The sequence below is a fragment of the Astyanax mexicanus genome, chromosome 7, assembly GCF_023375975.1.
Source record: "Astyanax mexicanus isolate ESR-SI-001 chromosome 7, AstMex3_surface, whole genome shotgun sequence".
Lineage (NCBI taxonomy): Eukaryota > Metazoa > Chordata > Actinopteri > Characiformes > Acestrorhamphidae > Astyanax > Astyanax mexicanus.
In genome coordinates this window covers 45588952-45615415 of record NC_064414.1, presented here as the reverse complement: position 1 = coordinate 45615415, position 26464 = coordinate 45588952, and the positions used below count along the sequence as shown (strand labels likewise).

At 37.9% G+C, this 26464-nt stretch overlaps 1 protein-coding gene across 6 annotated transcripts in view; it reads left to right on the top strand.

Annotated features, from left to right (window-relative positions):
- Window positions 1–964: 964 nt before the first annotated feature.
- Window positions 965–26464, top strand: part of lef1 (lymphoid enhancer-binding factor 1) — a 77553-nt gene continuing 52053 nt past the window's right edge. For 3 of the 6 annotated variants that reach the window (XM_015604655.3, XM_007229474.4, XM_007229473.4), the window contains exons 1-3: window positions 967–1998; window positions 5692–5758; window positions 8970–9097. In XM_015604655.3, the coding sequence (XP_015460141.2) occupies window positions 1783–1998; window positions 5692–5758; window positions 8970–9097 (411 nt within the window). In that variant the 5' untranslated portion in view covers window positions 967–1782. Of the gene's footprint in view, window positions 1999–5691; window positions 5759–8969; window positions 9098–26464 lie in introns of all 6 variants that reach the window. The other 3 variants (XM_022684507.2, XM_007229470.4, XM_022684508.2) reach the window with 2 other exon arrangements.

The window sequence follows — 26464 nt, the reverse complement described above, 5'->3', positions numbered from 1 at the left end:
TTAACACTATATATATATATATATATATATATATATATTAAATGAAACTGTAGAGCAATAGTTTCTAAAGTTATTTATAAAATATATATATATATATATATATATATATATATATATATATATATATATATACATACATTACATTATATATAATATAAATATATTTGTAAATATTTTATCAGTTTTAATCAATTATTTACATGCTGCTTTGATTTATACATATACATCCTTAGATCACTTTATTTATTTATTTATTTTTTACCATTTTAGGCAAAAGCTTTGATTTAACCTGGACTAACTAATTGTCATTATTGTTGCCCTAGAGCTTAAATGTTTTTAAAATACATTTCAAATCCAGCTTCATACCTGTACCACTGATTTACTGCTGTAACGGGCAACAAAATGTGCCATAAGAGTCCTGTCTATTTCTGCGATTCAATTTATTTATTTGAATAAAATTCTAATGTGGAATTTGAGTGAGTAATCATAACAATTTAATCGTTACAATTGTTTCTAAGCAAATATATTATTTAAATTAATAATATTAACATAAATATAAATATTAAAATATACATTTAATTTATTAAATATTTTTGGTGCGTCAATTGTACGCACACACAATACGAGAAACGTTTCGAATATCTGATTTTGGAGATTTTCTATCATTAAAAACAACTTTTAGAAAACTTTTAAAAAAAATTTAGGGGCTCGTTTGTGTGCATTTATGTGTTTGTGTGTCTGTGTGTATATGCACACTTTTAATTTTAACACCCTAAACCCCCCTCCAAATACTGTTTTTTTTTTGTTTTTTTTGCTGTCCTGCCATTTGCTGAGAGATGGATACCCCTTCACCCCCTCTTCCTCCTCCTCCTCCTCTTCCTCCTCAGGAGTGTCAATCGCTGCGGTGTCAATCAGCTCGGCGGCTCGCCTTTCATCTCTCTCCCTACAGTCAGTGTGGGAGAGGAAAGGAGGAGAGGGAGGAGAGAGAGAGAGAGAGCAAAGCTACATTACACACACTCTCTCTCTCTTTCTCTCTCACACACACATTCACACACTCTCTCAGTCAGTCAGGCAGGCAGTCAGAGGGTCTGCAGCTCGCGAGGAGCGTCGAGGCTCCGCTTTGGACGTTCTGACGCTTCGGCGCAACGACTTTTTTTAAAACACTTTGTTCGAGTTTTTTGGGCAGAAAATCTTCGCTTTTCTTCGCATGGAGCTTTTCTGAGACTGAAGCGCAACTAGAAACAAAGTTACAGATTTTTTGTTCACAGTTTTTCACAGAGTTTTTGCGGCTTGTGTCAGTGTTTTTGTTTGTTGTTGTGCGGTTTTGGCGTTCAATCAGTGCGATTAATCGAATTGATTGATTGAGTGGGTGTTTGTTTTTTTCTGTCTGAGGAGGAAATATACACACGTCGGGAGCTGTGCTGGCTGTGTGTTAGTAGCCTGGAGAAGAAAGAAGTGTGTGTGAGTGTGAGACAGAGTGTGTGAAAAGTCTGAACTCTTTGAAGTTCTTTTTATTTCTTAAAAAAAAAAAAAAACAGAGAGAGAGAGCGAGATTGAGACATTGTATCTCAATATTTCCTCCTCAAACTCAGGGCTTTGTCCCACACACACATTTTGATCACACACACAAACACACACACACACACCTTGGGTTCTCCTCCTGTTGCTGCTCCCCGCACGCGCTTCCTTCCCACGTGAAGTTTTCACACAAGTTTATTCTGTGATTTTTTTATTATTTTTTCTGAGGGGATTTTTTTTTGGGGGGGACGTTAGCGTGTTATCATGCCCCAGCTAGCTGGAGGTGGAGGTGGCGGCGGAGGTGGAGATCCAGAGCTTTGCGCCACAGATGAAATGATTCCCTTCAAGGACGAAGGAGACCCGCAGAAAGAGCAGATCTTTGCAGAGATCAGCCACTCGGAGGAGGAAGGAGATTTAGCCGAGATCAAATCTTCTCTGGTTAACGAAACGGAGGACAGTCCCAACAGCACCGGCCACGATGTGAGTAACTAACAAACTACCTGCTGGAGGAAGGGGGAAAGTGGGGGCTAAAATGACTCAATATTGTTAAAAACCACCAAGACTCCCTTAATTCGTTCTCACAGCCAGTGCAATACACCAATCCTGCAATACTACACAGAACATGTTCAAAATAAATGCTTATTTGGCTTGAAACTACAGTGAAGTTGTAGGTAGACCCTTTAAACAGTGTCTCCATCATAAACAAGAACTGTTTAACCAGTGAAATGGCAATTTAAGTACTTAAATTACCTACAAAAAACTGAATGAATATTTTTTTTTATATTTTGCTCTTATACAATCACTCAAGAGTTATGTTTCAAAGAAAATGATCAAAATATATGATAATTTTGCTTTAAACAACAGTAAACCCCTTTTTGTTATGAGCAAAAAAAAATTAAGTGTTATTTAACCAGGGCAATTGCCATTTAAGTACTTAAAGTACCTGGAAAAAACTGTGAATGAAAATGCTTTCCCATCAGTAGCTTCAACTCAGAATCTGAGTTTTATATTTTTGATATTTTGCTGTTATAAACTCACTCGATTTATCTAATTTATTCACACAGCCAGTACACTAAACAGAAAATGTTTAACATAAATGCTTATTTGGTTTGAAACAGCAGTGAAGCCTGTTTTGTATGAGCAGAACCTTTAAACTGTGTCTTCATTATAAACTAGTACTGTTTAACCATGGAAATTGCCATTTAAGTATTTAAATATCCTGGGAAAAAAATACAGCCACTCAATCTGTTTACACAGCCAGTGCACTATATCACTACTTCAAGACTACGCAAAAAAAAAAAAAAAATCAAAATAAATGCATATTTGGCTTGAAACAACAGTGGAGCCCTTAACCATTGAAATTGCAGTTTAAATACCTGATAAATCTGTGACTGAGGAACCTGTGAATAAAAAATGCTCAGCTGTAGCTTAAACTAAATTTTACATTAATGTTTCTCTTTTGTTATTTTATAACCACTCAAGAGTTCTCTAATCCATTCATACACTCCCTACACTTCACCATTAGATGTAGAACATTTTCAGTATAAGCTAAACGATTTAAATGACTTGAAATAACAGTAAACCCTGTTTACAGCTAGTGCTGTTTAAAACCATTTAAACCCTTTCTGGAAAACCAGAAAGAAGCTGAATTTTTCATTTTGTAAGTAGCTCTGCATCAATATCTAAATGTTACTAAATAGGAATCTGTTACTAATTACTAAACTATAATTTTATAATGTGTCTGGTTACAATAAATGAGCTCCATATACCAGAAATTTTGTATTTTATATTTCACATTGTTTGGTTTTGTTTTGTTTATTAGGTATTCTATGTATTAAAAATATGTCAGTATTATACAACTCAATCACTTTACAGTAAATATGTATTATTTTATATAATTTATTCAAATGTTTAAATTCCTGGCTAGTGCCTTCCTCTTTAACATATGACATTACCACTATACTCGAACTATCTCTATCTTCTATATAATTATTACTGTAATTATTAAGTGCATTATTAAAAAGAAAACTACTTAAAAAAGCTCCGGAGGGATTATGTAAATTTGTCTACAGACACTGCCACCACTGTCACAGACAGTATGTTTACTGTATAATGATTTTAGTGTCTTTTATTTTTGGCTCTATTATCTGTGCATCAGTATCACCCACTGTCTTTTCATAATATATAACGCAAAATAATAATTGTTGGTTATTTATATATAAATGATCCATATACATTTCCACTCCTACATCTTCAGTCTTAGGCAGTGGATTGCAATAAACAGAAGATGTCTGTTTCCAGAATGTTATTTTAATTCATAAATTAATTAATATTAGTGCATATTTTAAGCATGTTAGATGTTCTGTCTCTATACAAATGTATGCATTGGACAGTAATTAATAATCATTATTGTGTGGTGTTTGGACCACTGTGAGCTTTATTTATCTTTTTTCTACTGTTGGCAATGAAATCCACTCCTCACCTAAAATCCTCCACCTGCTCACAATATAATTCATGTAATGAATAATTATAATATGTATTTGTACCCTTGGATTTTTTTGAGGTATTTTAAATAAATATGTTTATATATTTTAAGTGTGTTTTAAAGTGAACTGTTAATTAATGAGGTGGAGATCTACATGGAAATGATGCCTGAAGTGGATAAATATTCTATTATAGAAGATTGCTTAAAAGTGTGTTTTTAAATGTTTTAAAATCGTTAAATAATTAATTTCAACAGTTGAGTGGTAACAAGTAATTGAGATTTTTCTTATGTATTCCTAATATATAGTACATTCTCTTTGATAAATGTGATGGATTTATAGATGTATTTATTAATTGCAAAGCCTTAACCTAGCCACCATTCTGTTCTTTCTCTATTTAACCTTTTTAAATATTAAATTCTGAACATTTTCCCACTGCTTCTTCACCATATGAAAATCATCTCTTATTGATATCAATTATTTTCTTAAATTTTCATGGAAAACGATGCAAATAATGAGGGCTGGCATTAATCCATACTGCCACCCTGCTCTACTAGCTGCAGCCTGTGTGGCATCTCTGCACATCTACTGTATTATATCACTACATTTTTTATTTTTTAAGGATCTATAGAATTAATATATATATACATATATATATCTGAATGCAGATCTAAAACAAGTGCTGCTGATTCTTAAAAATAAAATTAAATCACAAACTGCAAATAATCTCATATGAAGGGAATGAGCCATAGCTGGAGCTGTGCTTTATTAGCCCACGTTAATGAAATGCCTTCCCTCCTGGCATCCTCCGAATTCCGGGTTAGACAGTGACACAGGGAAGAATGGAGTGATGGGCTAAATGTTAATTGGGAATCCATTGCAGCTCCCTGACTCTGCTGGAAGGCACCCTGAGGGAGCTGAACTACAAATCCAGTTTATTTTCTTCCATCCTACTCCCCGGTTTAGAGCAGCGTATGGATGCTGGATGAAGGCTTGCACGCTTTGTTTGTTTGTGATCAGAAAACGTCTCCTTGTGTAAAAAAACGTGCAGAAGTTTGAAGTGGGTTTGACTGTCAGAGAATTCCTCTTTATCAAGAATTCATGAGAATCCAGCCCCTCATGGACACGTCGTCTAATCAAGAGTATAACCTAGTTAAAAAAGAGGACACCAGTCTGGGAATACAGACGGGAGGAAGACAATAGGAAAAGTCTATCAAGCTCTTTTTATAGCTTCTTTGATGTATGAGTGAAGCATTTAACTTTGCTGATCATGTACCTATTTAATAGAAAATACTTTTTATTAAAAATGTCGTTATTTTGCTGTTATTCTGCAAAAATGTTTAAAATAAATGAATATTTGACTTCAAACAACAGTGGATTTTTTTTTTTGACCACAGCATATCTACTGTAACCCATTGACTCATTCTTATTATTCACACAATTATTATTATTATTATTATTATTATTATTCACACTTATGATGCAGCCAGAAATTAAGTTGTAAACTGTTTTCCTCCAATGAATAGTATAATCTAGTTTAAAACGAATGCATAAGTCTGCATACAGATGAAATGAAGACCCCAGGAACAGTGTATTTGTGTCTCCAGCCTTTTGTAATGAGTGTATAGTATTAACTTGGCTGATCATGTCTCTCCTCTGCTTCTTACATTATTATTTTTTTTTCTAACAGGGAGTTAGACAGTCCCAAATAACTCCAGATTCCTACCACGAAAAACACAGAGAACATCCAGATGATGGTAAGTAATGTCTGCTGAGAGTAAGTCTATTTTATCTGTTTTAAGAGCGATTAAATAAATCAGCGTTTAAACTTGTGTTCACATATTTAGCACAAGCCATCAAATTATTCCCAATTGGAGCATTAAAATGTAACACAAATTAAATAATTGCTATTAATTATTTACATGTTTTGATCTAGTAAACCATTTTCAAGGTTTGTGCAATACAATGCAGCATGGTTCCAATGAACAAGTCCTAGGTTCATATAAAATTGCTCCGTTTTGAAGGCGAGGATTTTTAAAACCCCTGAATTATGGCTTGTTTGTTAATAATAAATAAATAAATGGTAAAGTAATTTTAAAAAGCAAAAATATCCTGTGTTTTTTTACAAGCCACAGCCATTTAGCTTGTGTGATTGGACACATGGTATTAATAGAGAAAAAAAATGCAGCTTCCTGTTAAAAAAAAAAAAATGCCACATCAGAAATTAGAATGCATGCCAAAAAAGATTTAAGCCACAGCAATGCCCAACTTTTATTTTGACATACCTCTTAAATTTGGCTTTTACATAGGAAATATAGTATTTGTTGCTATGAAAAAGACTAGCTAATATCATTTGAGGCAAAAATTAAAAAGCCAATTTAAAATATTTAAAGTTTTATTTTGTCAAGTGATCTAAAGCATGGCAGTAATTTTAGTAAACAATGAAAAGCATTGTGTAAAATTGTGATTTATTATTAAAGCCAAAATATTTAGTCCCAAATCAAAATGAGTGTTTTTATAGAATGTTTAAATAAATGTTTTATATACGGCATTTATTTTTATTCATTAAAAAAACATCCACATTATGTAACAACACACTAAAGCCTACACAAATTAAAAAAATCTAAATTGTGAAATGTTTCTTTTTACAAGATTCTAAAATATTACATTACATTATGTACAATTAAAATTTAACTAAAAAATATGTGCCTTTCATGTCTCCTTTCACAAGCTGCTTATGTAGTCCCAATTTATATAAAAAAAATGGCAATTATTAATAAGAACAGTGCAACAAAAGAGAAAAGCCAGCTCAGAAATGATTTGGCTTTTCTCAAGGCAGTTAAATATATTTGTATGTTAGTAAATAAGGCATTCATATTTAATACTTTATTTAATATTTAATTTAATATTTAATCCATAAGAAAAAGAACAGTAGGTTTGCTAAGAGAAGCCTCAGGTTCTGTGCTGACAGCAGAAGGCACGTGGCAGAGAGGTGGTCTCGCGGACTCTTGCCCCCACTCCCAGTGACACACTGGCCTACACACACACACACACACACACTCTCACTGCAGAGCTACTGTCAGGGATGTGCTGCTGCGGAGTTCGTTTGATCTTCAGTGATTGCTCGTCAGGCTGATGCTGGAACGCTGCGCTTCACAATGGAGGAAGCTTGTACTCCCTGTTTTTTGGCTGTTGTGAATAGCACACAACCCCCCCTCCCTTCAGATCAGTTTCTACGACCCGCCGTCAGTCTTCCCCACTGAGGGAGATGGGTGTGAGTGTGTCGTTCTGTCTATTATTCTTTAGAAACGCCCCCACCCACCCCCAGCCCCCTGATTCACACACTCTTTTTGCTTCTTTCACACTGACACTAATACACACACTTCCAGGACCTCAGTAAACGGTTGGGGGTCGTCTGTGTTTTGATACTTTTTGTGTGTGTGCGTGCGTGCGTGCGTGCGTGTGTGTGTGAGTGTATCTTCGTCTGTGGGTGTGTGTGGAAAGCGTGTGTTAATTGTTGCTAATTGGCACAGAGGGGCTCCATTGTACCCCCTGAAAAGCAGAATTGTGCTGAAGAACAGTGGAGAGGGAGGGCACTGGATAAAAGATGGCAGTCTGGGGTCTGACCTGAATGCTGTCCAGAACATCATTTTGTATTTATATATTAATTTTTTGTTGCGCTTTTCGTTGTATGAAAATTGTATGCGCCCAAAGAAACTCCAAAATGATTAATTTTATTATACAGACACATTGGAAGTCACAACAATTGGATATACTATGTAATCTTAAGTTATTTGAGTTAAAACGTTAAAAAAAATAATGCTCCTGATCTAGACTGCAAATTTAAATAATATTAATACAATAAGAAGTTTTCATTAAAACATCTACAGAGCTCTTCATTGGGGAGTTATCGGAGTTATCATATCAACACCTGGTTTAGTGAGCTGCTGATGGAATTAAAAGCATCCACTAGGGTGCTGGCTGGCAGCATCCAGGAGAAATCTGGAACTTATGAATTTTCACACATTTACTGTTGTACTATTTTTGGGGGAAATTAACATTGCATTATTATATATTTGTGTCTGCAGTCCCACATAAAAAATTGGGAAACAATTTTTTTTATATAAATATATATTGTAATATGAAATGTTTCCATAACTGCAATATGATTTTATTAACTGTCAGTCATTGCATAAGTTGGCATAATAAGTATAAACAATATAAATATGTCAGTTAAGACATCCATTGTTGGCCTTTTGGCATTTTTGCCTGTGGCTTTTTTCATATCAATACTGGAATAGTACTGAAATTAAGAAATAGATTTTGTTATAAATACGGGAAAAATACAGGACATTTTAACAAAAGTCAATAATTCAGTGTGTCATGATGATAATATAATGTATTCTGTGTATACAATATTGGAGTAAAATAAATTATATTGTGCAGGTGTAATGTGTATCTTGTAGATATGTTGTGGAAATTTTGATTTTGATATTCACACTTCCTTCAGTCTGACTACAGTGCCTGCACACATTGCAAAAATTATAAATAAAAATTATAAAATGTGAAATTATATATGTTGCAGATATGTACATACATCTACTTTGCTATTTTTCATTTTATTTTTTAGATGTTAAAATTAAGTTTTGCAATATTTTAGGGTAATAATTTTCTTTATTCTGCTCAAACACGGACAGTTATGCTTTTTTATTCTCCTGGTTTGTCAAGATTCAAAATTTCAGTTTTTTTTTTTTTAAATCGTATAGACCTAAATCTCACTTTGAAAACCTGTTGTAATATATTTTATATATTTTTTAATTAGTTTATATGCTTTATGTTCTGTAAGCTCCAGCATTACCCCTAAAATTTGTCATGCAATAATTGTGCTAACACGATATTATATAGATAGATAGATAGTTGCCCATCTTAAACTCATCATTAAACTCATCAGCGCTCTTTTATTTCCAGGAAAGCTTCAGGACCTGTACAGCAAAGGGCATCCATACCCCAGTTACCCCAGTTACATCATGATGACCAACATGAACAACGAACCCTACATGAACAACGGCTCGCTGTCGCCGCCCATGCCCAGAACGGTGAGTACAGCCTGGCCTGAATCAAAGCTCTCTGGAGATTTAAAATGCTGCACACACACATTAGATCAGTTCACTATGCCCATCATTATCACTATTAATTTCATTTATTCAGTGTCCAGTTGAGTGTGCTTATTTAATTTAATTTTTATGTATAATTTCATTATATTTTATAGATTTATAATTATTGAAAAGCTCCTGACACCAGCTTTGAAGTTGCCTATAGACAACTAGGGTGTATCCCTCCTGTTGTGACCTTAGACTGAACGGGTGGTGGGGACTTGGGGAGGGGGAGGGGGGGGGGCAAATTCCTCTCATACCATCCATACTTTCATCACAGGGCATGTAGAGTATGCTTCACTACCTACCCATACATCAAAATGCTCCCACAGCTTTTATTGAAAATTATTGGGCAATAAAACAGTATTTTAATAATTATTATTATTATTATAATGTCGATGAACATTATTCTGTTCTTTACAGTGCATGCAATGGATACGGTCAGTACATAATACAAATAGATTAATGCAAATTTAGCCTATTTAAATTTAGACTGGATTGGTACATTGTGTAAAATGCTGCATAAAACAGTTGAATATAATAAAAAAAAAAATCACAGTGAATAAACAAAAAAGAATGCTTAAATTATTTTGAATAAAGTAAAGTAATTTCTTTCATTTGCATTGAAAGGTAAGATGTTTTTATTTTTAATCTCCTGTAAAATTACTATTTTGGAGGTATGATAATTAATGACTACTTAAATAAAAAAATAATTAAAAAACTGTAAAAGTTAGGGTGTTTTACCTGTGTGTCAAAATACTGCGATAAATATAGTTTCCAATCAAAATGCCTCTAAATGCCGGGATATATTATAGTTTTACCATATCGCTCTGCTCTATGCAAAATGTGATTTGTATTTATGTATGCTTTTATTTTCATCTTAAGTCTGGTACACAAACATTTATCTGTAACGATATCTGATGATTCAGATGGATTGGACATTTATCAAGTTTTTTTTTTTGTATATTTACACATTCATCCACAGCAGCTCCCAATCAAGCAGTTTGAGATCAACTAAAAACGTCAAAAAATAATCTTAATAGATTGATGAAATCTAAACATCTCTATCTTAAACATCTTTATCTTAATCAGTGCTGGAGAAGTGTTAACTTCATTAATACAGACCTTAAAATTCCTCTGAATCTTTGGTAGAATTGTAAAACGTTGATAGCGCGACTTTTACATAACGTCAGGTTACCAGGTTACCAGGTTACACAACAAGCAGTCACGTGGTGCGGTGATGTTCCTCTCAGTGTGCTCCATGCTACCGTGTCTCCATCTGCTTCAGTTACAAACGTTCGTATCGAGCAGGAACCCCAGGAAAAACGAGGGAGCGGGAGCGATGGAGGACACGCTAGCAGCTGTCCACTCTAATCCTGTTTGGAGGGTTTTGTGTGGGGAAGGCTCCCTGTCTGCCAGTGGCCCCGTGCCGCCGCAGAACTGCACAGGAGCCTACAGACAGCTCATCTCTGCTATTGTTCAGTGTGTGTGTGTGAGGGGATGTTGGTGTGTAAAGTCAGATTATAAGCGTTGGGCTGTGTGGAGATGGTTATTGTTTCTGGTTGGGAGAGAATCGTCTCGTACGGTTGGGCTGAGGAACGTAGCAGTAGCCTTTTCAGATCTACGTCACCAGGAGCATTTTCCCCATGATGTGATGTAGGAAGCGTGGAGCGCACACACACACACACACACAGCCTCTGCCTCCGTCAGCTGCTTGCTGTGGCTTTGTGTGGTGTAAGGATGAGCTCTGCACTGTTCTGTTCTGTTTACTCTCTGTAGGCCGTAAAATCACCACCAGTCTAACCAGGACAGTCATTCTGTGGTCTTCAGTATTTATGAGGGGGTCTGGATTGGTGAATTTTCTCTTAAATACAGGTGTTTGTTTGTTTGTTTATTTGTTTGTTTGTTTGTTTTGCCAGTCACATGACTTGAAAAGGGTAGACAACCTCTGTTTTTGAGCAGCTCTACTTTAGCAACTCTCTCTCTCTCTCTCTCTCTCTCTCATTCTTGCTCTCTTTCTCTTACGATCTTGCTTTGGTTAATTTTTGCTCTCATTTGTTTTGGCTCATGATCTCATTTATACTAATTTTTGCTCTGTTTTTTTCTCCCTTTTTTTGCTGTCCTAAACTATCGAATTTTTATTTTTACTAATTTTTGCTTCCTGTCTCATCTCACTTTTGTTTTTGCTCCCTTGCTTTTACACTAGTTCCCCCACGCTTCTTTGCCTGGCTCTTACTCATTTTTTTGCTCTCTTTTTCTTACTATCTTGTTTTCTGTTCTCGTGGCCATCTCATTTTAGCTTTTACCCATTTCTTCTCTCTCTCTATCTAATTTTTGCTTTCTTTCTCTTGTACTCATCCTTGCCCTCACGTTTTTGGGCTCTTGCTTATTTTTGTTCCCACTATCAGATTTTTTTTTCCTTTCTCTTACTGTCTTGTTTATGCTATGCAAATGATAATTTTGCTTTATGTCAGTACCATATTTTTGGAGTCTATTGTTTTTTGCTCTCTCTCATTCTCACGTTGCTGCGCTCGTTGGTTTTGCTCTCACTCATTCATGCTCTCATTCTTGCTCTTTCACTCTCTGATTTGATCATTTTCTCTCTTTTTCTAATTTTTTTCCTCTCTAATTCTTGCTCTTTCTTGCTTTCCTGGTCTCTCCCTCACCCTCTCCTGCTTTCTCTCTCTTTCTCTCATTCTCTCATTCTCTCTCTCTCTGCTGTGGAGATCAAATATGCGGACACAGTATCTCCAAGGCCTGGGATCAGTTTTCGCTAAGATCAAAGGCAGCTTCTCTTTTCCCCCCTCCTTTTTTTTCTCCCCTTTCCTTTCATTCCCTCAAGTTTGGATTGATTTCCATTGGCCATGACATTCCAGTGCCTTCCCCCTTTTCTGCCGGTCAGCAGATTTGGCCTGCTGGTACCTAACAATGGAGGAGTCAGGGGTCTGGTAGTGAGGTGAGGTGGCGGGTGGGACTGAGGAGATTCCACCGGTCCGGCTGCGGTGACCCTCGCGGCCATTAGCGTCCAGCAGCAGTGATCCGTGGAGCCTGGAGGTGTCGCGCTGTTGGCACAGGGCCTCTCTGGTGTCCCAGTGAAGCCTTCTGGAAATGATATCTGGCCTTTTTCCTAGATCACCATCTAACTGCTGGTCATCAGGGAACGATTCCACATGTAGGTTGAAATGGTGTTCCTCGTGCTGGAGCTTTGAAGTTTTTTGTGCAAGTGTATTTTTTTAAGAAAACCAGAGCCGGGAAACGGGTCTAAATGTTGAAATGTAAGCATTTTTTGCATTAATTGGAATTATCCCCTTCCTCACAAATGGGAAGTTTCATTTAGCATGAAATTATATGTTTTCTGTTTCATCAGTAGAATTTGAGAAGGAAGGAAAGGGGAAGAAACGCTGGAGAAGGTCTTGCTCATTTTTGCTTTTTCTCTTTTTCTTTTTTTTGGTCTTGCTTGTTTTTGCTTTGTTTCACTATTTCGTTTCTGCTCTTGCTTGTTTTTGCCCTTTTTTACATTTTGAAGCACTTATTTTGGCTCTTGCTTTATGTTCTGTCTCTCACTATCTCGTTTTTACTCTCCAGACCATCTTGTTTTTGCTCCTGTTATCTGTTTTTTTCTGTTCTATTTGTGTCTACTCTTTCTTGTTTTTGCTCTCTTTTTGTCACTCTCTCGTTTTTGTGCGTTCTCTCACTGTGATTTTTGCTCTCACTCATTTTTTTTTGCTGGATCTTTGAAGTTACGTTTTTTGTGTGAATGTTTTTTAAAGAAAACTAGAGCCGGGAAATGGGTTTAAATGTTGAAATGTAAGCATTTTCTACGTTAATTGGAATGATCCCCTTCCTCACAAATGGGAAGTTTCGTTTAGCCTGAAATTGTGTTTTCTGTTTCATCAGTAAAATGAGAGGGAAGGAAGGAGAGGGGAGGAAAGCTGGAGAAGGGTGGTGAGGGGTTGGCTTTATTTTGGTTCCTGTTTCTTTTGCCTCGTGTGTCGGGAGCGTTCAGCAGGAGGTCGTGTTGGGTTATTTAAAGCGACTCCTCACGTTTCTGCTCGAGCCGCTGGCGGAAGGGTAGTGGCGGTGGAGTTGGGAAGCTTGGCAGTGTGGAGGGGGGGGCTTGTTGGCATTCAGTCTGCACGCCATTTCATCTCTTTTTGCACCTTGGAGGGACCTTCTCCAGAAAGAAGTTACGAGTTCGGCCCATAATGCATCAATTAGCAAACACCTTCCTACAGGAGCCATGCCAAAAGTCCTCCAGTGCGCACTGCATCCCCTACTCCACTAATGGGCTTTCAGTGCTCAGTGTGGCAGCCTGATGTTGAGTCTTGCAACTGCTCTTTGCTGTTTTTGTTTTTTTGAGAAGTTGAATGCTAGCTCTGAAGCCTCTAACTTTTTTAATAGCACCGAGTGGGAATTAGAAACTCAACCAGCAACACAAAAGGGAATGTGGTTGAATTATTAAACAGATTTTTGCACCATTAAAGATGCCAGTTGTAAGACATCCCTTGATGGAAATAACATGAAAATGTGGGCGAGTGCGGTGTGTTCTCTGTGAGGAGAGAAGCACTGTTAGGGAGGATTCAGGAAAAGATATTCTGCCAATGAATTCGTGCCAATAGCCAGTATATAATCTTTCCAGGATGTCCTGGAATCTCCAAAATCTGTATCCTTCTGCCAATCACAGGGTGGATGATTATTAATAATGATCTAAGGTGTAGTGGCTAAGGTGTAGTGGCTAAGGTGTAGTGGTTAGGGTGCAGTGGTTAGGGTGTAGTGGCTGAGCTGTAGTGGCTGAGGTATAGATGCTAGGGTATAGTGGCTGAAGTGTAGTGGTTAAGGTGTAGTGAGTAGGGTGTAGTGGTTAGGGTATAGTGGCTATAATGTAGTGGTTAAGGTGTAGTGAGTAGTGTGTAGTGGACAGAGTGGTATTTGAGTATAAAATTGTCTGTTGTGGAAGATGTTACTGGTGGATGTGGCGAGGCCATCCTCGTCCCTCCCCCACTGCGACTGGCCGCTGGCGATAGAACACACACACTTGCGCGCTCTCCTTTGATGTGGGACGTGACGGATCTCTTCCTCGGCGTGGACGTGCCGTGGAATCACAACCCCCCCAAACCCGGGCTTACCTAACGAGATTTAACACACACGTTGTGTCCCTCTCTGTGCTCAGGCCCTGCTCCACCAGTGTCAGCAAACCACATTTCCCAGCAGACCGCTGTCCAGCACTACTTCCTCAGCAATAGTTCATATTGCAAATACTTTTCCATGTCTTTTTTTGAGCTAAGGGCTGGCAACATTCAACTTTGTCTTTTATTAAACCACATGAACTAAATAATTCAGCTTTAAATCACATATTTACTACATGTTGGCCTCAATAAACTAAGCTGAAATGAGCTTTGTCTTGGCTTACTGTGAATAAACGGAAGCGCTTTACTTAAACCGACTTTTGGAGAGAAATCTGGAATAAACAGATGTTTGGATTCATGCTGTAAATTGACATTAAGCAATGTTAAACTAGCTATGTACAGTCTGCATTGTAATGGAGCAGAATTAATGATTGTGTTTAATATCCCTTTTAAACCTTGTTTGTGGGCCCACCATTGGCATTAACTTCATAAGCCCTTAAACAGAGCCCTGTGGGATACCTCAGAAGGTGCTAAACTAAATGGTTCAAAAATGTTTCAAAATTGACTAAATAATAAATCCTAGGTTTCAGTGTATTGAACTGGATTAAACTATATTAAACTAAACAATGGCTCTGTTTACCTGCATATTGGCTATATTAAACTACATACTGGCTACATTCTTCTTTTGTTTAGCACCAGTGGCCTGCATATTGGCTACATTAGACTTCTTTAAGCAGATTTGATCAGCATGTTGGCATATAGCACATTTTGCATTTATCATTCAGTTGTTTAAATAGTGTTCCAATAAAAATCTTGTTTAACCCAATAAAGTATGACCTTTTTAAGCAAAACATCAAATAACTGTTATATATATATATATATATATATATATATATATACAATATTACAAAATACACTTAACACACATCCTTGCTCCTTACATAAAACACCATATGCAACAAACAAGGCCCTATTCAAGTACACTGCAGTAGGAGGACTGAATGTGGTGCAAAACTGTCACTTTATTGTAGAGTAAAGCTGCAGTTCACTTGTAGCTAAAGCAGGTCAGGTGTATACACTACACTATATCTGCAACCTACAGTATGCAGTCTTCTCTCTTTGTTTCCCTGATGTTACAGTAGCAGTAAAGCCTCCACACAGAGGAACACAGGCGGTGCACAGGGTCAGGGAGGCGGTGTGTCATCTGCTGAGCAGGTCTGAACACCGCCGCGGCTCAGAGACCTCACAGAGTGTGCAGCAGCCCGCAGGCCTTTGAAGTGCTGATGCACGTTCAGGCTTCATAAACAGCCATCGATACTCCGGCTGCATCCAGCGCTAACCACTGCCCTGCTCAGTCCATGTGGCTGACTTGAAGTGTGGGAGGGGGTGAATTAGCTGGAGGCTTTTCCCTTTTTTATTTCTTTCTTTTCTTTTGTTCACTTTAGTTCATTAAAACAGATTTAAATGCACCTGTAAAGGCTACTATTAAGCAGAAATAGAAAAAAAAAAAAGCCAGGATTAACTTCACTATAACTATATTTTGGTCAAATTTAACTTAGATCTTACTTTAAGCCATACTGAGCTTCAAGTTGGTTAGTTTTGGTTGGTTTTGGCAGCAATGAGCCATGCATTTAACTACACATTTGCTTAAATAAAAACAACAAACAGACAAAGTTAATCTCAACTATTTAAAAAAAATATTTAAACTATTTTTTAATCTTTATCAAAAAGGTGAACTAGTGAAATAATTGGAACTTTTGAGAGATTATTCTCATGTTGAATGCCTGTAGAAGACATACACTTACACATGCAGTGACCACTGTAACTATTTTTATTTGAACGATTTAGAGTACCAGAAATGATTGCGATAAGCGGTATCATTTGTTATTGTAAAACCAATCAATGCCCCTAATATAATGATATAATCGTAATACAGTGGCACCCTAAAAACCCTATTAACTTTTTTTTCACTTAAGATCCTTAAATGTTTTCCACCTTATAATCCGGTCCGCCTTATGTATAAGTTTTACCAGTCAGGAATTAAGGAGCAGTAAAGCCGTAAAGGAGTTTCAGTGAAGTTTCTTTTTATCACCAAGGCTGTAGCAGTATTGGCATTAGCCGCTAACCGCTAGCCGCTAAGAACTAACTCTTTCACTACTCAGAAGTGAGTAAATTGGACTGTAGCCTGCATGTTTACGGCATTAAAACAACTAGCACTAAGCACTAAGCACTGCTAACTGGGCTAATGCTTCTGCAAACTGCACAATTTTTATTTTTATTTTCTAAGCTAAACGGAAGAGCTTTACTCACCAAAATAAACAGTTTTCAGGAGAGAAATCTGTGTAGAGTAACATCCAGCCCTCGTTTGACTTGCTGAATAAGAAGGAAAACATGGAGACCTATGTTCCTTACTATTGTTGCTTAAAAGACACCTTATAATCCGGTGAGCCCTGTCTATGAAAATAGCCCAAAAAAATGGATGTTCATTGATGGTTCCCGTTATAATATGGTGCACATTTATAGTTCGTAAAATACGGTAATTTTAATTGTTATAACTTACGGAGATTCATAATAATTTTGTCACCTACCACAGTCTACTCTAAGTGTATGAAGATGCTATTATTGATGCACTGGCCTTTGCGCCAATGGCTAAAATATATACTTGTCAAGTTCATCACCACAGGCCTCCTCACACACACCACTGTTCTTATTAGTGTTTGGCAGCTACAGAAGCTCTGTGTTGAGACCGTGCCCTCACTCTGACCCAGTATAGAGTTTAGTGGAGTGTAGTATTAGTGTAGTAGCAGCAGCCTGTGTGTATATCAGCACCTGCCCCTGCCTCTCTCTTTCTCTCTCTCTCTCTCTTTTTCCACATCTCTGTAGCTGAGGATGGAGGCAGTATGTTGGAGTCAGGAAGGCGCGAGGCAGGCTGTGTTTTGTCTGCGTGTGCTGTGGTTGTCATCACGCTGCTCGTTGTTGTGACTGTGCCGACGGTCGTGACCTCTGAAACCTCCTTTTGCTGCATCTGCTGTACAAGATTTGTGGGGCAGGCCTGAACACGTATGCTTTCATTTATTTTCCATTGTTTTCCCCCTTCCTCCTCCATTTTTCTCTTCTTTTCTCCATTTTTTCACTCTCTCTCCACTCTTGACTGGTCCCCGTGTTGCGTTTTGACAGTCGTTTCCTCAGATGGCCTAAAATCCGCTACTAACTTCGTGTACTTGATATTGAAACAGTTGTCTGGTGGAGCTACACCAGCTCTATATGACATTAAGCCTCGTCCTCCGAGTCGAGCTGCGTGTACGAGTCAGTGATCAGATTGTAAAATTGGGTCGGTTTTGGCTCGTTTTGCTGATGCTGAGATGTAGAATGATGTTGGAACAAGAGAATATGCTGTAGATGCTGAGTGTCAGATACAAGCAGTGCTAACAGGGAGATGGGGTTTCAGCTGTGGGCTCTAGAACATACGTGTGTGTGTGTGTGTGTCTGAGAGATCTGACTTGTCTGAAGTTCACAGGCTGGAATAAGCAGGCCTGTGTCCCCTCTGTGGCGCAGATGATCAATAGCAACTGTGTGACACAAGGTTCAGGCTTTTTCTTCTTTACTCGGTTCTTCTTCAAAAGCTCATTATTTTTTGCCTGTGTGTGTGTGTGTGTGTTCTTGTACTACTCTCACTGTGAGGACCACATGTGAAAAATTCAAATAAAAAAAGACATTTTCATAAAGCAGCTTTACATGCTTCCAGTAATAGTACAATAGATCAACTGAGCGTAAAAATAAAATGAGCAGAAATGGACAAAAAAAATCTATTCTGTTTTTAAGGTGTGCTTTAGTGTGCTTTTCACATCTACCTTTTTAGGTCTAGACCTTTGGACTTCTCACTTTGGTTCAAACCAAAATAGCATGTATAGTGCTGGAGACCAAAAAAAAAAAGGCTTATAATAATTTGAGTAGTTTGGACTTGCAGACCAATTGCAGGAAGTTGAGGCAAACAATCAGAAAAAGGAAGAGTAGAAGTTTGAGAACGATGGAGTTTCTAACCTTGTTTTTAGGGGACAGAAGGCAGCAATCACATGCGACTTGTGAATATGCATATATTGTAGCTTTGTATAACTACACCCATATTGAACATCTTGGAAACGATGATAGTAAGTGTGTACACACAGACATACATGCGTTCGTCTTACTATTATTTTATTTTACCATATTTTCTTCTTTGCTGGTGGACTGCTGATGCACTCATTTCATTTAATATTGTAAAAGAAAGCTGAAGTGGTCCTCAGTAATATAGTAAAACATGCTATGTTGCTGTGTGTGGGTCTGACAGTACTGCAGTATTGATGCTGTGTGCTGGAGGAGCTGGTTTGGGTCTTTTGGCTGAGCTGCAGTACAAAGACGCTTCGCCACCAGCTTTTATTACTCCAGATCTTTAATAGATGTGTAGCTTCATCTCTCTCTCGCTCTCTCTCTCTCCTCACTTTCTCTCCTTCTCACTTTCTTTCTTTCTCACTATCCCACTCACTCCTTTGGAACATTTCTTTAACTTTACTTTATTGCTCTGTCTCGCTTTCTTTTTCTGCTCTTTCTTTCGATCTCCTTCTCTCTCTCTTGCTCTCATTTCCTCGCTCTCTTCTGCTCTCTCTTGCTCTTGTTCAGTTTTTTAATCTTCCTCTCCCTTGCTCTTGCCTCTTCTGCCTCTCTTACGTTTTTGCTCTCTCTCTCTCTCTCTCTCTCTCTCTCTCTCTGGGTTTTGCTATCAGTTCGTTTTGTGTGGTCTGGGCTATAAAAAACACGCTGTTCTTTTGAATGTGAAAAGAGCCTGTGTTTAATTTTTGGGAAACTCATAAAAGTTTGTCGATCCTTTCATATCGGCCACAGAATTGAAAACAAATGCTTCCTTTCCCCCCCCCCCCCCCCCCCCCTCTTCCCTTTGAACTGGCCAATTATGGAGTTGTGAAAATAATAAAAAATCTCTCTCTCTCTCTCTCTCTCTCGCTCATGCTCGTGCTCTCTCTCTTTCTTTCATAACCCCCCCCCAAACCCGTCTTCTCTCTCTCTCTTTTACTCTTGTTTTGAAGAAGTGGTGTGGGTGGGGGGTTCGGAGGAAGGGAGGGAGGGGGATCACTGATGTCAAAGTCAAAACCAAGAGCATTAAGAAAACTGGCGAAATGCAATCCAGCTGCAATCCGACATGACGCTGGAAAATGGGGCTGAGGAGCAGAGAGGCTCGCCGTATTCCCAGAGCGCTGCACTGCTCCCGGCCTTGCCTTTGATCTCTTCAAAGCCTCCTGCCTCCGACTAGATGGAGAGTCTTGGCTGCTGTTCGCGAGAGAGAGAGAGCGCGAGCGAGAAAGAGAGAGAGGGTTGCGAGAGAGAGAGGGGAGGGGGGAATTAGAATGGGGGGAAGGGAGGAGAGTTGTGTATGTTGGAAGGAGGATGAGGATGGGGGAATACGGGGAGAAAAGGAAAAAGGGAGCGAGAGAAAATGAGAGAGAGTTGGGGTGAGTGTGTGTGTGGAAGGGTGTTTGGGGGAAGGGGGGGGGATGCTGTCTGTTCTGTTCCAGGCTGAAATCAATCAGAGCTCTGGAGTAATTATGGGTAATTCAGTGTGGCCTCAGATCAGTGCGTTTGTTACCTGAGCGCCTGCGTTTCTCATCCTGACGAGGGAAGAAGGGAACGAGTGAGAGTAGAAAGGAAGGAAGGAAGGAAAGAGAAAGAGAAGGAGGAAGAAATGAGGGAGAGGTGTTGGAAAAGGACTCTGCCCCGCTGCTGTCCAACAGAGCAGAAAATGGGGGCACAATGGGGTGATTACACTTGCAGATGTCCCTATATTTACCGCCAGTGATGTTTCAGAGGCGGAGGCGGAGGTGGGTGGCGGACCCGACTGCCATGGAGCTAACGAGGTTCCACAATTAAAAACTAGCCAGTTGGCTAACTGGGACACGTTGAGTTAATTAATGTCCCTGATATTTAACTAAATAAATAAATAAATAAAAATAAAAAATAGCAAATAAAATAAGTGGCACATGCCCTCCCACTGCTCTTTCCCAGTTGGCGAAGATCCGGAAGCCATCCGAATTGCTAGTGAAGCCAATGAGCCAATGAAAGAAGTCCAACAGTTGAACATCAGACATAAGACATCAGACATCATTACTGGCATGTTTACCTTTGGGTTAATTAATGTGTGTTGTCCCTAATAATAATGATTAATGAGGATAATAGCTATAAGTCATTGCAGACCTTGATCTGGTCCCCTCCCACCAAGACCAGCAGGCCCACCAAGCCCAGCAAGCCTTGCCCTTCTTGGCTTTAGGTACACCAAGCTCCCCCTAGACACCCAATTTGCAAAAGCACAACAAAAAATGTGAATGTCTCCAGGTCTGGCTGGAGGCATTACACGCGCTCAGTCTGAAATAGACCCGTAATCAGTGTCCCTGCATAGAAGAGAATCAGGAGGGAAACGTAAGACTGTTTTAATGGGAACACTGTAAAGAGCACTGCTGTAAGTTATAGTCGATTGCAGCGATTCTCGACTGGTGGGTCCGGACCCAAAAGTGGTTCTCAGACACATTCTTCGCTTGTCAAAAATGAAAATACATTAAATTTGTTTTTTTTTAATAATTAATGCACATCTGATTTTGTACTTGTCTTTTATTTTAGGGAAGGAAAGAGGCAGAGTTTTTTACTAATGTACTCTGAATGCAGAGATATACAGAGAAGTGATATATCTAATTTTGTGGCCTTATTTATTTTATGCAGTTTTGATATTTAATTTTATTGTAGTAACTTTTATGCGTGTAGTTGTCATGTTCCTCCTCAGTTTCTTAAAACAAAAAATGCTCTTAAATTCACTTCTCATGCTCATGCATATGTATGTTTAAATGGGTCAAAAATACATTTGTTTGGTTTGTATTCTATAAAAGTGGGTCGTGACCTAATGTCCACGAGAAAATGTGGGTCCTGTACTGAGACCAGTTGAGAACCCCGGGTGTATAGGATGTTTTGGTAAGGAGCTCGGTTTAGAACTCTCTTATAGGAAAGTCTGTATGGTGCATTATTATTATTGAACACCATTATACAGTTTGTTAAAGGACACATTGTACTGTAAGGGATGTGGAGCATCATGCAAGATTGTAGCAATATTTAATGTTTTGTAGGCAACACTATAAAGAACACCGCTATGAGCAGCACTATATACAATATTATTGTGGGGGGTTCAGTACAGAAAACATTTGATATGAAGGTGTAATAATAAAGAGCATTGTTGTTAGTTGTAATAGTTATTTGCAATAGCAAAATTTCACCTTTATTTATATTCACCTTTGTAGCACCTTTATTTTATAAGATTTATTGTGGTACTGTAGTAGGACACACTAGTAGGGGTGGGCGATATGGCTCTAAAATAATATCACGATATTTCAGGGTATTTTTGTGATAACGATATACTTGGCGATATAGGAAAACTAAAATAATTCATTAATTTCATGAATATAGTATAATAGTATAACAGAATAATCATAATGTGGCAAAATAAATAATATAGCATAAAATAATATAATGCAGCAAAAAATATTGCAGAATATTTAGTGCATGCATATAAACTGCAAACTAAAACAATTATACAATAAATACACCTAAAGCTTCACAGTAAATAATGGACTACTTTTAAGACAGAACAGCCCTGTTATCACAATATGGATTTTTAATATCATGATATTTCTGTGTCACAATATATTGTATACGATATAATATTGCCCACCCCTAATATATAGGATGCACTATATTGTCAAAAGTGTTCTCCCACCAATTAAAATCATTGACCTTGGGTTCCAATCAGTTTCATGGTCACTGGACTTTAAATCCTAGGCATGCAGACTGCTTCTAAAAACATTAGTGAAGGAATGGGGCGCTCACTACAGTCACTACAGACCTCCAAACTACATGTGGCCTTCAGATTAGCTCAAGAACAGTAAAGTGTAAAGAGCTTTATAGAATGAGTTTGCTGAGCAGCTCCATCCAAACCAAATGCGTCACCAATGCAGGCTAGTGAAGTTTGTTAATATATCACATATGTTTCTAAAAAACATGAGGACCTCATGAGGAAGCCTACCTAGAGCACTACAAAAGAGGGCAAAATCCATTATTAAAATAAACCTTAAATAAATTTTCCACAGCATTATTATATATATTTCTCTAGGAGTAATAATATTCCGCCTCATACATCAGTGTTATGGGTGTTGTGCGTCTACTAGTACTGTTGTTGCATTGTTTCTATGGCCCCTGCTGGGTTTCATTGTGGGTTTATATGAGCGTGCTGGACACACTCAAGCGGTCCTCTACTCTACTCCTGCTTCCTCTGTTGCTATGGATGCCCGCCTCCTCGTTCTGTTGCTATATAAACTTTGATAATTGGCAGCAGCTCTTCACGTAAGCCAATTGTTGCTATGGTTCATCAAGCAAATGGATGGCTTTGGCCCTTTGATGTGATCTTTGATCTTCTGAATGTCTGATTAACTTGTGTTTCTGCGTTGCTGAGACCCCGGCACGGCCAGTTTCTCCCATTCGCTAATTGATTTGGACCTGCGTGGATTAGAACTGCGCGGCTGGCCAATAAGGTGTGGAGTGTTTGGTCACAGGTTCATTCAGCAGTGAAGAGCTCTTCAGACATGCTTAGTGTGTTTCTCTGATTGGATGCTGCAGGCTGGGCTCCAGATGGGCTCTAGCAGGACTCAGGGTTGTCTGGGGTTTCAGGTGATGGAGCTCAGGTGATGAACAGAGACTCTTGCTTTTCTTTTGCAGTTATTTCTCTCTTTTTATCTTTGTTAATGTGCTTCAATTATTTTATTGTTTCTAGGCCTGTCATGATGATTATAATATACTAACTATATCGTATGATATAAGGACATATTCACCTCAATCATTTTTGCTGACCTCAATTATTTAATATTGTCCATTGTATATAATTGGCCTGAAGTCACCTTTAACCTTATTAATATAATATATGACGTTTGTTTTAAGAACAGTGGTTTTGTTTAATTTGTTTTACTTAAATATTTAAGATATTTATACATTTTTTATTCCAATTCCAATGTCTAAATATTATTAATCATTATAAGTTCAATTATTATTAATTATGTTATTATAATCAGTGTCATAAAATAATCTTAAAATTAAAATTACCACCATTATAAAATATAAAATATATTTTTGCTCTCTTTTGATGAGCTCTTTGTTCTTTCCGTCCTTCCTTCCATCATCTATCCATCCATCAATTCATCCTTCCTTCCATACTTCCTTTCTTCTTTCTTCTCTTGCTCTCACTCTGCTGATGTCACAGCTGAGGTGTTGAAGAGTGCGTCTCTTTGTTTACCCTCCTCAGTCACTTGATGCAGGATGATGAAACCCATAAAACTATTCCGCAAGAGTGTGTGTGTGTGTGTGTCTGTGCTTGTGTGAGTGTGCGTGAGTGTGCGCGCGCTCATCTGATCAGGCTGCTTTTGTGCTGGCCGGCTCTTTGATCCGCGGTTGCGGTGCAGTTAAAGGCGGCTCTGTTTCTCGGGGGATGCGCAGATGTAATGAGGAAATTAGATTTGCAGTCTTGTTAAGAGCAGGGGGAGACGGTGGCGTTGTCTGCTGGGTTCTAGTCAACAGGCTGTGGAAACACTGGTAAATTTGTGAAGCACCATACCTCATAAGAGCTGTTTGATGTAATGGCGAGACGATGTGGCGATATGTAACTATGGGAAGGCAGTTTTATTTTGTATTATTTTCTTTAAATCAAGTTGTGAATGCATTACAACAGACAAAACAGTGATCTCGGCAATAAGGCAATATTTTAATATGACCATTATGATCAGCTTTTATTGTTATACTAAAATTGGTGTGTAGCGTCAGCGTATTGTCTAATTTAATCACTTATTTATTAGTACAGTTCATGCTATGCTGCTCTAACAGAGCAGATTATCAGCAGAACAATCTCTTCTGATTCACTTTCCAGCTAGGATATTGCTTCCTATAAGAATATTTGGTGGAAATCTGGGTTAGAATTGGGCTAAACTTCATTGTGCATTCTGCGCCAGGCATTAGAGGGTCAATTACAAGCTTGCAGTTGAGTAGCAAAAAGGAAAGTAGGCAATCAGGTGCTGCTCTGCAACCCAACCAGCAGAAATGTCCAGCAGAACATTCGAAAAGTTGCTGTATTTAATCATGATTCATTAATCAATATAAATAATCAAATAATTACTTACTTACTTACAATTCTAGGCACACTGGCTGGGTTTGAAACTGTACTAAACTTAAGAGCAGCAAAAAAAATGTATCAGTTCTTAAGTTTGTGAAGTCTGGATATTTACAATTCATATCGTGTCGATAATGTTCCTGAATTATTTCCTCATCAACCACCTCTTTGAAATATTACATTTAAAAATGGCTATAAACAATATATGGTTTAATTTTGTTTTAAAAAAAACTACTTAAGAAGACTAGCAGAAAAATAAGACATTATTTATAATAATAATTAATATTACATGTCTCTAATAACCTCAAATGGATGTTTACTGGCTTTTAGTAACAATTTAGTGTGCTGAGCAAAGCTTATTTTGACAAATTATTTATAACATATAACAATAAACTTGGCAACAAATTGCCAAACTATCGGTGGATGGACGTTGTGTTTTTGATATCTGGGGAATATTGCAGTTTGGGCTGCAGGTGTGTCTGACTCACTCATGCACTCGTACACGCGCTCCCTCAGCCAGGTGAAGCTTTTCATGTTCACTCAAAGCCTGGACATCAGAGAGCCCAGTGCCACTTTGAGCTACCATCCATCCATCCACACACACACACACACACACACATGCACACACACACTCTTCAGATATCTGACGATGCTCTGACCCGTACTCATCCCTGATTCTCTGAGAAATTAAGGCAGCAGAAAGCTTGCCAGGGCTTTTCTAGTCGTGCTAAAATAGTCCCAACACCGCCCACACATTCAGGATTTATCCTCACTGCTCTTTACTGCAGCTACTGTAGAGACTGAGCATGCTCACACTTCTCACAGTGATGTTTAACACACTGTCCTGTTTGCTGCTGCTGCTGCATTCGCTTTAACACCAAGACTGAGGGCAATTCAATAGGTACAAAGGTGCATAAAATATCCTTTCAAGGTTATATGAGTTTCTATGTGTCTATGTGTAGAAATTTCATTTCTAAACTTGAGTATTATGAGTATAATGATGTAAAAATGTTGAACTGCCTTAAAGGTGAACACTTCTCACTTTACTTTTCATTATATTTTTAATTTAGTCATTTAGTAGTAGAGTAGCTCCTCCAAATCGGAATGCTTTAATAGTAACTAATAAAATGGGCTATTTTCTTTATTTATTTCACCTCAAATAGCAGCAACAAGTTGTACTTATTAACATTCCTCCACAAACCCTAAAGAGAACAACGCACAACTATCATAATCAGAAAATCAGAAAAGGACATTTTATTCTGAGTTTAAACTAGAATTATTATTTTTTTACCTTGAGAATTTGACTGATTGTGTATACTCTTAAAACATACCAGCAAATAGTGGTTGCTGTGGCTCACTGGATAACACCACCACCTGCTACACCAATAAGAGTCCTTGGGAAAACTCCTAACATTACATTGGTCCACCTCTGTAATAGGAATAACCTTTGGATAAAAGTGTCAGCTAAATTCCATATACATAAATATATACATTTAAATAATTAATTAACATGAGAAATAAATGAAATAGTTTCAATTGACTTACAGTTTCAATTTAATTAGTTTAAAAAAAAAATAGGTGGGTGAAAGGGCCTTAAATTAATATCATTGTATTTCAGGGTATTTTTGCAATCACTTTATTCTTAGCAATATGACGCACCACTTGTAAAAAATAAAATAAAATAAAATAATTTTTTGTGCATTTGTGATTAGGTGCAATGAAGGTGCAATGTTTGCATGTCAGAAAAAGATGCTTTAAACTTAAATTAATGTACATTTCTCTTGAATCATTGCAAATATTTCTGATCTCCCAATTACTGTCATTTCCAATTAGGGTTGCAAGGGTACCGGTTTCACGGTATACCATGGTATTAAAATGCACGGTTATCATACCGTGTGTGTTTGCTTATTACCGGTAAAACGCAAGCCAGCGGAGAAACTCACCCGC